This window comes from Rana temporaria, chromosome 8 (genome assembly GCF_905171775.1).
Source record: "Rana temporaria chromosome 8, aRanTem1.1, whole genome shotgun sequence".
Classification (NCBI taxonomy): Eukaryota; Metazoa; Chordata; class Amphibia; order Anura; family Ranidae; genus Rana; species Rana temporaria.
This window is the reverse complement of record NC_053496.1, coordinates 179,813,646-179,827,746: the sequence shown is the minus strand read 5'-3', so window position 1 is coordinate 179,827,746 and position 14,101 is coordinate 179,813,646. Positions and strand designations below refer to the sequence as shown.

Sequence of the window (14,101 nt, the reverse complement as noted above, 5' to 3'; positions counted from 1 at the left end):
TGAATATGACTAGGTGTAGGTTACGTTCACGTCGTAGGCAGTGATTCGACGTATCTTAGGCAGTTGTTTTGACGTGATTCTGAGCATGCGCACTGGGATGCGGCCACGGGACGGCGCATGCGCCGTTCATTTTAAGTACTACTATGGCGCTTGGCCCATCATTTGCATGGGGTCACACCTCATTAGCATGGCTCACGCCCACTTCCACCTACGCCGGCTTACGCCGAGGAAACCCACCGTATCTTTAAGAGCGAGTGGGAGCAAGTGCTTTGTGAATCCAGTGCTTGCCTCTGTGCGCTGCGTCGGCGTAGCGTATATTAGATATGCTACGCCGGCATAAATATGCGCCAATGTATGTGAATCCGGGCCAATGTCATTAAGAACTATCTTCAGTGTAAAGAAGAGCAAGGAGTTTTGGAAGTGATGCACTTAATTCTCCAAGATGTTTGAACAACCTACCTGCCAAGTTCCTTCAAAATCTGTGTGCAAGTCTACCTAGAAGAAGGCTAAGGGTGGTCACACCAAATCCATGATTGGATTTGGATTTCTCTTCTGTTCATTTTACTTTCCATTTTGTTAATTGATAAAAAATAAACTAATAACGCTTCTACTTCTGAAAGCATTCTTCATTTACAGCCTTTCTTCGCACCTTGCCTAGAAATTTTGCACAGTAGCATTGTGGCCCTTTGGTGATGTTAGGCCCCGTACACACGACAGAGGAACTCGACGTGCTTGGCACGTCGAGTTCCTCGTCGAGTTTTGGGATGAAGCCGCCGAGGAGCTCGGCGGGCCGGCTTCTCCCATAGAAGAACGAGGACAACGAGAAAATAGAGAACATGTTCTCTATTTTCTCTTTGAGTTCCTCGGCGGCTCCATCGAGCCAAAACTGTACAGACGACAGAGTTTCTTGGCAGAATCCGGGTTTTGACCGAGTTTCTCGATGAATTCTGCCGAGAAACTCTGTCGTGTGTACGGGGCCTGAGAGGCCGCATTTGAGACCCCTTTAACTCATAAGTTGATAAGCATTGGTTTAACGGTCTTCATCTTTTATATAAAAGGAACACATTCTTTCTTGCACTTCGATCAACTTTTGTCTTATCTTTCCCCCAGGCTCTGCTCCTTTTCCTGTTCTCAGTCTTACTTATCTCATTTCTCCCTCTTCCTTCTGCATTTCAAGCATTACTTTCCTTTCCAGCTCAAACACACTTAACCAGGATTTACACCACTGACGCCAGCATACTGCGGGCTTTACACCTCTGACACCATTGTAATGTGGGCTCTAAACCACTGACATCAGTATAACACAGGCTCTATAGCTCCAACACCAGTGTAACGTGGGTTCTATACCTCTGACGCCAGTGTAACGTGGGCTCTACACCTCTGACACCAGTGTAATGTGGGCTCTACACCTCTGACACCAGTGTAACATGGGCTCTATACCTCTGACTAGACATGTGCACAGCAAACATTTTCGTTTATTTCTGTTTCGTTTCTGTTCGTTTATCGTGATTCGTAACGAGTCGTAATTTCGTAAGACGTTAGTTATCGTATTCGTACTCTTTAGTATTTTCGTAACACTTTTTTTTCTGTTTCCGTTTTTTTCTGTTAGTTTATTTTTCGTTGAATCGAGATTCGTATTTTAGTTATATTTTGTATTCTGCCGCGTTCGTATTTTTAAAATGATTTTATTCGTTCCTTCGTTTTTACGTTAGTTTAATTTTCGTTGTTTTCGTATTTACATTATATTTTCCATCATGCCGCATTCGTATTTTCGTAAGAAATATATTTTCGTTGCTTTATGATCATTCGTATTTTCGTGTCTAATTTCCTTTGATTGTAAAAATGTACTTTTTTAGATTTTATTGCATTCGTAATTCTGTTAGAATACATTTTACGTTTATTCGACACACTACTCATCGCAATTTTGGAATTCGTACTTTACTGTGATTGACTTGACTGTCTTAGCACACACACCCTGTCTAGAATGAAGTCTGACGTAGAAGAAAACTAAAATATGTCAGATATTACAAATACAAATCTAGAAATTAGATGCACTGCAGTCTAACACAGAAAAAGACACAAGGAGCCAGGAGGTAATGAGAAAGAAGCTCATTGGGGGAAGGAACAAACCTCTTCAGAGGAAAGGGACAGCGCTCAGTGGCTATTGGTCAATGTCCAGAAATATTTCAGTACTAACAAAAGCTAATTTACATTATTTTGTATTTTTGTTGTTTTCATTTCCGTTTTCCGAAGATTCGTAATTTAGTTTTGATTTTCGTTTTTTATTCTTTGTTCGGCATTTCGGTTGTTTTCTTTTCGGTCATTCGAATATTAGTAAGTTTGCATTTTCGTTCATTTTGTTTTTCGTAATTATTATTTTTTTTGGGTTCGGTATTTTCGTTGTTTCTATGTTTTCGTTTCTTTCATCTTTCGTATCTTCCTTGTTTTTCATATTCGTTATTTTGAAAATATCGTTATTCGTTATTAATTGTGCTAAATTGTTCGTTCATTCGTATGTTAACGAATCAACTAAAATAACGAAAATTGACGGAAAACGTATTCATAACTTAAAAAATTGCACATGCCTACCTCTGACACCAATGTAACGTGGGCTCTACACCTCTGACACCAGTGTAATGTGGGCTCTATACCTCTGACACCAGTGTAACGTGGGCTCTACACCTCTAACACAAGTACGTGGGCTCTATACCTCTGACACCAGTGTAACATGGGCTCTATACCTCTGACACCAATGTAACGTGGGCTCTACACCTCTAACACCAGTGTAACGTGGGCTCTATACCTCTGACACCAATGTAACGTGGGCTCTATACCTCTGACACCAGTGTAATGTGGGCTCTATACCTCTGACACCAATGTAACGTGGGCTCTATACCTCTGACACCAGTGTAATGTGGGCTCTATACCTCTGACACCGGTGTAATGTGGGCTCTATACCTCTGACACCGGTGTAATGTGGGCTCTATACCTCTGACACCGGTGTAATGTGGGCTCTATACCTCTGACACCAGTGTAATGTGGGCTCTAATGAAAGACATGGAAGAAAGGAGGACCGGATGGGAACTGAGAGGCATGAAAAAAAAAAAGAAGGATGGGAGGGGGACAGAGACATGGAAGAAAGGAAAACAGGAAGGGAAATGAGAGACATGGAAGAAAAGAGGACGGGAGGGGGACTGAGAGACGTGGAAGAAAAGAGAATGAGAGAGAGACATGGAAGAAAAAAAAGAGGATGGGAGAAGGACTGAGAGACTTGGAAGAAAAGAGGATGGGAGAGGGGCAGAGAGACATGGAAGAAAAGGAGGATGGGAGAGGGACTGAGAGACGTGGAAGAAAAGAGGATGGGAGAGGGACTGAGAGACGTGGAAGAAAAGAGGATGGGAGAGGGACAGAGACATTGAAGAAAAGAGGATGGGAGAGGGACTGAGAGACATGGAAGAAAAGAGGATAGGAGAGGGACTGAGAGACTTGGAAGAAAATAGGGTGGGAGAGGGACTGAGAGACATGGAAGAAAAGAGGGTGGGAGAGGGACTGAGAGACATGGAAGAAAAGAGGATGGGAGAGGGACTGAGAGACATGGAAGAAAAGAGGATGGGAGAGGGACTGAGAGACATGGAAGAAAAGAGGATGGGAGAGGGACAGAGACATTGAAGAAAAGAGGATGGGAGAGGGACTGAGAGACATGGAAGAAAAGAGGATGGGAGAGGGACTGAGAGACATGGAAGAAAGGAGGATGGGAGAGGGGCAGAGAGACATGGAAGAAAAGGAGGATGGGAGAGGGACTGAGAGACATGGAAGAAAAGAGGAGGGGAGAGGGACTGAGAGACTTGGAAGAAAAGAGGATGGGAGAGGGACTGAGAGACGTGGAAGAAAAGAGGATGGGAGAGGGACTGAGAGACGTGGAAGAAAAGAGGAGGGGAGAGGGACTGAGAGACATGGAAGAAAAGAGGATGGGAGAGGGACTGAGAGACATGGAAGAAAAGAGGATGGGAGAGGGACTGAGAGACATGGAAGAAAAGAGGATGGGAGAGGGACTGAGAGACTTGGAAGAAAAGAGGATGGGGGAGGGACTGAGAGACATGGAAGAAAAGAGGATGGGAGAGGGACTGAGAGACATGGAAGAAAAGAGGATGGGAGAGGGACTGAGAGACGTGGAAGAAAAGAGGATGGGAGAGGGACTGAGAGACGTGGAAGAAAAGAGGATGGGAGAGGGACTGAGAGACATGGAAGAAAAGAGGATGGGAGAGGGACTGAGAGACTTGGAAGAAAAGAGGATGGGAGAGGGACTGAGAGACATGGAAGAAAAGAGGATGGGAGAGGGACTGAGAGACATGGAAGAAAAGAGGATGGGAGAGGGACTGAGAGACACGGAAGAAAAGAGGATGGGAGAGGGACTGAGACTTGGAAAAAAAGAGGATGGGAGAGGGACTGAGAGACACGGAAGAAAAGAGGATGGGAGAGGGACTGAGAGACACGGAAGAAAGGAGGATGGGAGAGGGACTGAGAGACATGGAAGAAAAGAGGATGGGAGAGGGACTGAGAGACATGGAAGAAAGGAGGATGGGAGAGGGACTGAGAGACACGGAAGAAAAGAGGATGGGAGAGGGACTGAGACTTGGAAAAAAAGAGGATAGGAGAGGGACTGAGAGACCTGGAGGAAAAGAGGACAGGAGATGGGAGAGGACTTGAGAAACATTGAAGGAAGGAGCATGGGTGAGGGACTGATAGACATGGAAGAAAGAACAGGAGAGGAACTTAGAGGTTTAACTTTCCAGCATCTGCCAAACACTGAAATGTTTTTTTGGGTGGACCAATCATATCATGGTGATTACTAGCAAAATGCATAATGTTCCCCACATACTTCCGACGTAAAGCTGCAATTCCTTTGTTCCACACAAGATGGCACTCTCGTGCATATGGAATGACCCGCAAAGGCAGGAAGTGATTTTAGAAGCAGACGGGAAGTGATGTCATATATAAACAGGAAGTTTCGGGTCAGAGGTGAGTCAGGAAGAAGTAGAGAGGAGACATTGCTGGAACTGGCAACAGAGGAGGTAATAAGATATTATTTTATATTTACGCCCAGTAACTCCCGTCATGTTCGTCCTCTTCCTCCATAGTCACTGTGAGATTTTACAAAAAATAACATATAAATGTACAGATACTTTCTTCACTTAACACTCCATGCCCACAAGTACAATCATTACTTCCCTCATTCAACCCGCCACTATAGACAAGGGGCCAGATTCACAAAGAGATACGACGGTGTATCTACAGATACACCATCGTATCTCTGATTTTTACTGGTCCTATCTATACGCCTGATTCATAGAATCAGATACGCATAGATAGGGCTGAGATCCGACAGTGTCACACTGTGTTACACTGTCGGATCTTTTTTTGGATTTAAAAATGGCGCCGGGGGCGTTCCCGCTGATTTACACTGAATAATATGTAAATCAGCGAGATACGCGAAATTCACGAACGTACGCGGACCCGACGCTGTGTTCTTACGTCGTTTCCGTAGCGCGGTACCCGTCGTATACTTACCCCTGCTAAAAGCAGGGGTAAGTATTGTTAAGTATGGCCGTCGTTCCCGCGTCAATTTTGAAATTTCCTACGTCGTTTGCGTACGCCGATTCACGAACACGCGCGTCGCAAGTCCCGCTCACGTCGCAACCACTGACGTCCTATTGACGTCAGTGGGAGCAATGCACGCCGGGAAATTCCCCGGACGGCGCATGCGTATTTAAATCGGCGCGGGAGCGCGCCTGATTTAAATAGTACACTCCCCCAGCCGCGGAATTTGAATTCCGCCGGGGGAGTTAGGATCCGCCGTCGCAAGTTTGGAGGTAAGTGTGTTGTGAATTTGACACTTTCCTCACAAACTTGCGAGGGCGGATCTTAAAACACATAGGTTACACGGATCTAAAGATCCGCTAACCTTTGTGAATCTGGCCCAAGGTTACTAAATGTATTTTCTAATGTCCAGCTAACCACCTGTCCCCTGGACCCTTGCAAATGCTACGTTCGCCCTCTGGCTCTATTCTACACTCTCTAACCCACATCTTCAATCTCTCCCTCTCTTCTGGCATCCTCCCCCAGCCCTCACTAGACTCCACCAATCTTAACCTACAATCTCCTTGCCGCCCTATCGATCCAAACGCCTTGAATGTCTGGTCTGCAACCGACTGAGGGTCCATCTCGCCGAGAATAACCTTGTTGATCACCTTCAGTCTGGATTTCGCCCTCAAACCTCCACAGAAATTGCCCTCCTAAAACTAACAATAGGTCTACTAATGGCCAAAACCAGTGGACACTATTCTGTACTTCTGGACCTTTCTTCTGCCTTTTGATACGGTTAATCACCCCCTCCTCAAAAAACTCCACACCTTTGGTCTTCGTGACTGTACTCTTTACTGGTTCTCTTCCTTCTCATCCAACCGCACCTGTAGCGTTACTTACAATTCTACTTCCTCCTCTCCTCTTCTTTTCTCTGTTGGGGTCCCCCAAGGACCCATTCTTGGTCCTCTCCTATTCTCAATCTACACCCCCTCCCTGGGTCAGCTGATACCCTCCCATGGCTTCCAATACCATCTCTACGCCACCTAAATTTATGTCTCTACCCCTCAGCTGACTCCCTCCATCTCCTCACGTATCACTAATTAACTAATGCCTTGTACACACGAGTGGAATTTCCGTCGGAAAAAAGTTGGATGATTTTTCCAACGGAATTCCGCTCAAGTCCAAAATAGAATGGGATGAAAGGTGACCACTCCGATAGACCAAAAGAATTCTCTCACCAAATCCAAAACCCTGGGTGCCGGCAATGCAATGCCTTGCACATTAGCTATGATTAAAGCGGGAGTTCACCCATTTAAAAAAAAAAAAAAAATCTCCCCTTAGCTTCCTGCTCGTTCGGTCTAGGGGAATCGGCTATTTATATTAAAATATAAGCAGTACTTACCCGTTTTCGAGCTGCATCTTCTTCCGTCGCTTCCGGGTATGGGTCTTCGGGAGCGGGCGTTCCTTCTTGAGTGACAGCCTTCCGAGAGGCTTCCGACGGTCGCATCCGTCGCGTCACTCGTAGCCGAAAGAAGCCGAACGTCGGTGCGGCTCTATACTGCGCCTGCGCACCGACGTTCGGCTTCTTTCGGAAAATCGTGACGCGATGGATGCGACCGTCGGAAGCCTCTCGGAAACCTGTCAATCAAGAAGGAACGCCCATTCCCGAAGCCCATACCCGGAAGCGACGGAGAGGATGCATCTCGTAAACGGGTAAGTACTGCACATATTTTAAAATAAATAGCCGATTCCCCTAGTAAAAACGAGCAGGAATCTAAGGGGGAAAAGTGCCCTCTAAGGGTGAACCCCCGCTTTAAGCACTGTATGACAGTGTGAAACGCGTCAGCTGTGTTTTTCTGATTTCTGCTGTGACATGTCAGTTTTGTGACCTATTTTATTAAAAAGGAACGCTTTGTGCGGCTGTCCTAGTCTTCCTTATCAATTTTTGGAATTCCTCTCAAGCTTGGCTTGCATACACACGGTCACACAAGTTCTCTGAACTTTCGAACGTTAAGAACGCGGTGACGTACAACACTACGACGAGGAAAGAAAAAGAAGTTCAGTGCTTCCGAGCTTGCGTCGAATTGTTTCCGAGCATGCATGTTTTTTTCCCGTCGGAATTCCATATAGACGAACAGATTTTACGATAGGATTTTTTTCCGTCTGAAAAATTGAGAACCTGCTCTCTAGCTAAGTCCGTCGGGAATTCCGACAGAAAAAGTCAGATGGGGCATACACGACGGTCGGAATATCCGATGAAAAACTTCCATCTGATTTTTTCTATCGGAAATTCCAACCGTATGTACGTGGCATAACAGATATATCAGTCTGGATGTCACAACACTTCCTTGAAACTCAATCTATCCAAAACCATAATTCTTCCTCGCCCACATGCCCCTTTCCCTGATGTCTCTTTTAAGATCAATAGAACCACTATGAGTCCATGCCCCCCATGCCAAGATTCTAGGTGTAATCCTGGACTCTGATCTATCCTTTAGGCCTCACGTCCAATCACTGTCCAAAACATGCCCCTTCCTAACCAATGTCACCACAAAGCTCCTAGTTAACTCCCTGGTCATCACTCCCCTTGACTACTGCAACTCCCTTCTCATTGGCTTACCTTTACATAGGCCATGGGTCTTCAAACAACGGCCCTCCAGTTGTTCAGGAACTACAATTCCCATCATGCCTAGTGATGTCTGTGAATGTCAGAGTTTTGCAATGCCTCATGGGATTTGTAGTTCCGCAACAGCTGGAGGGCCGTAGTTTGAGGATCCCTGACATAGGCTATCCCTCCTTCAGTCCATTATGAATGCTGCTGCCAGGCTCATCCACCTTATCAATCCCTCAGTGTTTGCTACTCCTCTCTGTCAATCCCTCCATTGGCTTCCGCTCACCCAACAAATTCAATTCAAAATACTAACAACTACTTACAAAGCCATCCAAAATTTAGCCTCAGCTTCATCACTAGCCTAGTTTTAAAATACCAATCTACTCATCCCCTTCGTTCCTCTCAAGACCTTCTACTCTCTAGCTCCCTCGTCACATCCTCCCATTCTCGCCTCCAGGACTTTTCCTGAGCCTCTCCCCTCCTATGGAACTCCCTACCCCAATCTGTCCGACTATCTCGTACTCTGTTTGCTTTTAGATGATCCCGCAAACCATCATCTTCAGAGAAGCCTATCCCTCCCACACCCAACAACTGTACTTTTATTTCCCCCATCACCTCATCCCCCACAGTTTATACCGTTTGTATCACTTGACCCTCCCTCCTAAATTGTAAGCTCTAAGGAACAGGGCCCTCTGATTCTTCCTGTATTACATTGTATTGAAACTGTGCTGTCTGCCCCATGTTGTTAAGCGCTGCACACATTGGGGTAGATTCAGAGAGCAATTACGCCTGCGTATCCATAGATACGCAGCGTAATTGCTAAGTAGCGCCGGCGTATCTACTTTCTGTATTCAGAAAGCAAGATACACCGACTGTAGCCTAAAATACGACTGGCATAAGTCTCTTATGCCGTCGTATCTTAGGGTGCATTCTGAAGCTGGCCGCTAGGTGGCGCACCCGTAGTTGTCAGCGTAGAGTATGCAAATTACATACTTACGCCGATTCACAAAAGTACGTGCGGCCGGCGCTCGTTTTTTACGTCGTTTGCGTACGTCGTTTTCGCCGTAAGGCTGCTCCTGCTATTAGGAGGCGCAGCCAATGTTAAGTATGGACGTCGTTCCCGCGTCGCGATTTCAAAATTTTACGTTGTTTGCGTAAGTCGTCCGTGAATGGCGCTGGACGCCATTTACGTTCACGTCGATACCAATGACGTCCTTGCGACGTCAATTACCCCGCAATGCACGTCGGGAAATTTAAGGGACGGCGCATGCGCAGTACGTTCGGCGCGGGAGCGCGCCTAATTTAAATGATCCACGCCCCCTACGGGATAATTTGAATTACGCGCGCTTACACCGGCCCCTTTTACGCTACGCCGCCGCAACTTTACAGGCAAGTGCTTTGTGAATCAAGCACTTGCCTGTTAAAACTTGCGGCCGCGTAACGTAAATGTCATACGTTACGCCGCCGCAGTTTTGCGCGCCCCTACCTGAATCTGGCCCACTGTTGGCACTATATAAATCCTGTATTATAAATAATAAGCTCTAGCTACATACAGGAGGTAGAATAAAATGTATAATCTGCACATACTAATATCCAGATACATATAAAATGTAAAGTGTGTGTGTGTGTGTGTATATATATATATATATATATATATATATATATATATATATATATATATATATACACTATCTATCTAGCTAGAGGCACTAATGGTAGATTTGCAACAATCATATACAGACCAGTCGGTGATTATAAAACTAAAGACAATGATTAATTGATGTGGGCTTTATAGTCCAGAGCCCTAAAGTTCAAATATTTCTCAGATTACACATCCTACAGAAAGGAGAGTCCTGTATAGATCACATGACCACCTGAATGAAGATGGACGAGGAAGATTTGACTGGGAGGATATTGGACCTCACCCTGGAGATCGTCTACCTACTGACCGGAGAGGTGAGGAGGATTCTGAGAGGTCACATGACATCACTTATATATCTATTAATAAAACACAGACCTGACCAGGGAGGGGAGGAGGATTCTAAAAGGTCACTCAACATCTTAATTTCTGTTCCAATACAGCATTTCCCTGCAGTCAACAAGCTTGGTGACCATACGACCATCAGAGTGCCTCCACTTCACTCCCTGACTCCTAAGAGACACCACAAGTGGAAGATCCTAGAAGTCACCAAAAGGATTACTGAGCTGCTGACAGGAGAGGTGAGCGGTGCCGGGAATTCTGGGACATTATCCAGTAACAGACAAGGGATGTGTCTGGATGGTGACGGTATCATTGTGTGTGTCAGGTTCCTATAAGGTGTCAGGATGTCACTGTCTATTTCTCCATGGAGGAGTGGGAGTATTTAGAAGGACACGAGGATCTCTACAAGGACGTCATGATGGATGACCACAAGAACCCTAAGGATTGTCAGGTAGAAGCTTAACAATAGATGCAATTAATGGTTCGGCCTGTACACGTTCTGCCTCATTACTATTATTATTCTTTTTTCTTTATACATTCAGAGCGAAAGCCTGAGTTATTTTAATGTTATTGTTAAAGAAGAGGTTAATGATGAAATAGATGAGGATGATGTTACAAAGGAGTGGAAGTATTTAGAACACAAGGATCTCTACAAGGACGTCATGATGGACAATCAGCCGCCCCTCACATCACCGGGTAAGAGGAGACTTTATTGTAAAGGAGAGAGCAGTACGGAGGCTCCACCTAGATCCCCCATCATCTGATAAACACATAGAAACAATGTATTCAGTCAGTGTGTGTGTTTCCTACAGATGGATCCAGTAATGGGAACCCACCAGAGAGATGTCCTCATCCTCTGTATTCCTGGGATTCCACACAGGAAGATCACACCATCCCTCACCATAATGTAGGTGGGACTGAGCCTTTGAGAACTCTAAACTAATTCTAATCTGTGTGAGATCGTATTGCTCCTTTGAAGTCTTGGAATAATCTTGCTCAGAACTTGACCATCTTTTTTATTTTTTTTCTGTTATTTTTTGATTTTAGGGTGATGAACCAATTGACATGAAAATTGATGTTAAAAAGGAAGAACAGATGATTGTGGGAGGTAATCAGCAGTCTGCAGAGGGGGTTGGACAAACAATTTAAAAAGGGAGTAATGTTTTTGCGATATCGGCATCATTCCTCAATATAACGTCATGTTCCCAACAAATGAGGAGGAGATACTGTACACCATATGAAAGGTCCATCTCCATTCCTCAATATAACGTCATGTTCCCAACAAATGAGGAGGAGATACTGTACACCATATGAAAGGTCCATCTCCATTCCTCAATATAACGTCATGTTCCCAACAAATGAGGAGCAGATACTGTACACCATATGAAAGGTCCATCTCCATTCCTCAATATAACGTCACGTTCCCAACAAATGAGGAGGAGATACTGTACACCATATGAAAGGTCCATCTCCATTCCTCAATATAGCGTCATGTTCTCAACAAATGAGGAGATACTGAGATTGCAAGCTTGGCTGGCTTAAATCAGGTTTGGTCTCCACCCAGAGACTGGCCACATTAATCACCTTGCAGGTGGACAGACAGACATGGAGAAGGCCATATGAAAGGTTCATCTCCGTTCCTCAATATAACGTCATGTTCCCAACAAATGAGGAGGAGATACTGAAATTGCAGGCTTGGCTGGCTTAAATCAGGTTTGGTCTTTAACCAGAGACTGGCCACATTAATCACCTTGCAGGTGGACAGACAGACATGGAGGCGGCCATATGAAAGGTCCATCTTCATTTCTCAATATAACGTCATGTTCCCAACAAATGAGGAGGAGATACTGTACACCATATGAAAGGTCCATCTCCATTCCTCAATATAACGTCATGCTTTTAATGATGAACATATTGGTCAGAATGCCTCAAACACATATTTTTTATCTTCTCCCCAGAATTGAAAGAAGATGATGTCATAATACAACATTCTACAGAAGTAAAACATGTTACTCAAAATCTACATCCAGGACTTTACCATGAAAACAGATCATCACATCTGCCTAATACTCAATTTTCTCCTAATAAGCCTCGTACTGTTTCGAAAAAAGTACAACCAAAAAATAGCAGTTTGGATAGATCCTCTGATCCCTCTAAACCTCTTGGGATTACTTTTGGTAGTTTAGATAATGATATACTTGGAGAAGATAACAAGTCCCCAACCTCTGAAGCTGATAAATGTCTAATATCAAAATCATCACTTGCTGTAAATCAACAGACAAAGGAACAGGAAGTTCCATATCCATGTTCGGAGTGTGGGGAAGGCTTCAATTCGAAAGAGGACCTCCTTAGACACCAGAAAAGTCACACGGGCGAGCACTCTTTTTCGTGTTCAATTTGCAGCAAATCTTTCAGCCGTAAAGTGTACCTTCTTACCCACCAGAGAAGACATACGGGCGAGCGTCCTTTTTCTTGTGCGCAGTGCGAGAAATCGTTTGCTGAGAAAGCGTCATTCATTATTCACCAGAGAAGTCACACGGGGGAACGTCCTTATTCCTGCCCAGAGTGCGGCAAATGTTTCACGCAAAAAAAGTTAGTGACTATACACCAGAGAAGTCACACGGGCGAGCGTCCTTTTCCCTGTACAGAGTGCGGTAAATGTTTCACATACAGAGGAGACCTTCTTAGACACCAGAAGCGCCACACGGGGGAGCGTCTTTTTTCGTGTACAACTTGTGACCAGTCTTTCTTTCGGAAAGGGCACCTTCTTACCCACCAGAGAACACACACGGGTGAGCGACCCTATCAATGTCCGCACTGTGAGAAGTCTTTTGCCTATAAAACAGCGTTTGATGCTCATCAAAGAGTTCACACGGGCGAACGTCCTTTTTCGTGTTCGGCGTGCGGGAAAAGTTTCACTCGGAAAGATAAACTTCTTACACATCAGAGAAGTCACACGGGCGAACGGCCTTATTTATGTTCAGAGTGTGGGAAATGTTTCACTCAGAAAGAAAACCTTCTAACGCATCTGAGAAGTCACAGTGGCGAGCGTCCTTTTTCATGTTCAGAGTGCGGGAAATCTTTTACTCAGAAAATATCCCTTCTTCTACACCAGAAAAAACACTCAGGAGAGTGTCCTTAATAAAGTTTGGTATGAGGAAAATTATTTCACGCTGAAAGAATGGTTTCAGGACAAGCCCCCTTTTTCCTTTTAAGAATCTGAGATGAGTTTCTCTTTAAATAAATAAATGTATAAATTCCAAAGAAGTCACAAAGGTCTTAATGATGGGTGAAAAGAAGATGTAGAAGGACATCGTGAAGCTTGATGGTGGTCGGGGGTAGGGGGGCATTTTACTAGTCAAAGAGGTGGAGGGTTTATTCTGAAGATCAAAGCATATTTAGAAGGACGTCCCTGTGGAGGTTTAATACGTTTCACCTTCGAAGTCTATTGTTTAATAATAACATATACCAGGGCTCAAAATTTCAAGCCCTGAGCTACTAGCCAGGCCTCAAGAGTTACTCGCCACCAGTTGCCCCACCTAATTCATACACTGCTCCACGCCTAATTGCGCCCCTAAACACGCCCTCGTAGATTATCTCATGGAATGACACTTAAATGTTTTATGCAGAATCAAGTTACACAATTAAATATTACCAAAAACAACTTTAACAAAATGGGACAGGGCACTGGGGTCAGACCAGAGGGACAGGGCACTGGGGGCAGACCAGAGGGACAGGGCACTGGGGGCAGACCAGAGGGACAGGGCACTGGGGGCAGACCAGAGGGACAGGGCACTGGGGGCAGACCAGAGGGACAGGGCACTAGAACTGGATCTCTTCCCCATTCTATTGCTGTCTCCTCTGCAACTCCCATCCATCCTCTCTCTCTCTCCCATTCATCTCATCATCAGGAGCCTGTGTGTGCG

General features: G+C 45.0%; 2 protein-coding genes across 2 annotated transcripts; both read left to right on the top strand.

Annotated features, from left to right (window-relative positions):
• The first annotated feature begins 3,809 nt into the window (after nt 1-3,809).
• On the top strand, nt 3,810-4,652 carry LOC120910550 (high mobility group nucleosome-binding domain-containing protein 5-like). Its single transcript, XM_040322306.1, has one exon. It carries the CDS (start codon nt 3,810-3,812, stop codon nt 4,650-4,652), a length of 843 nt encoding a protein of 280 aa, XP_040178240.1.
• Nucleotides 4,653-11,049: 6,397 nt separating this feature from the next.
• LOC120910137 (oocyte zinc finger protein XlCOF6.1-like) lies at nt 11,050-13,643 on the top strand. Its single transcript, XM_040322013.1, has 3 exons — nt 11,050-11,082; nt 11,223-11,283; nt 12,134-13,643. The coding sequence occupies exons 2-3, from the start codon at nt 11,241-11,243 to the stop codon at nt 13,315-13,317; spliced, it is 1,227 nt and encodes a 408-aa protein (XP_040177947.1). The 5' UTR covers nt 11,050-11,082; nt 11,223-11,240; the 3' UTR covers nt 13,318-13,643.
• Nucleotides 13,644-14,101: the final 458 nt, after the last annotated feature.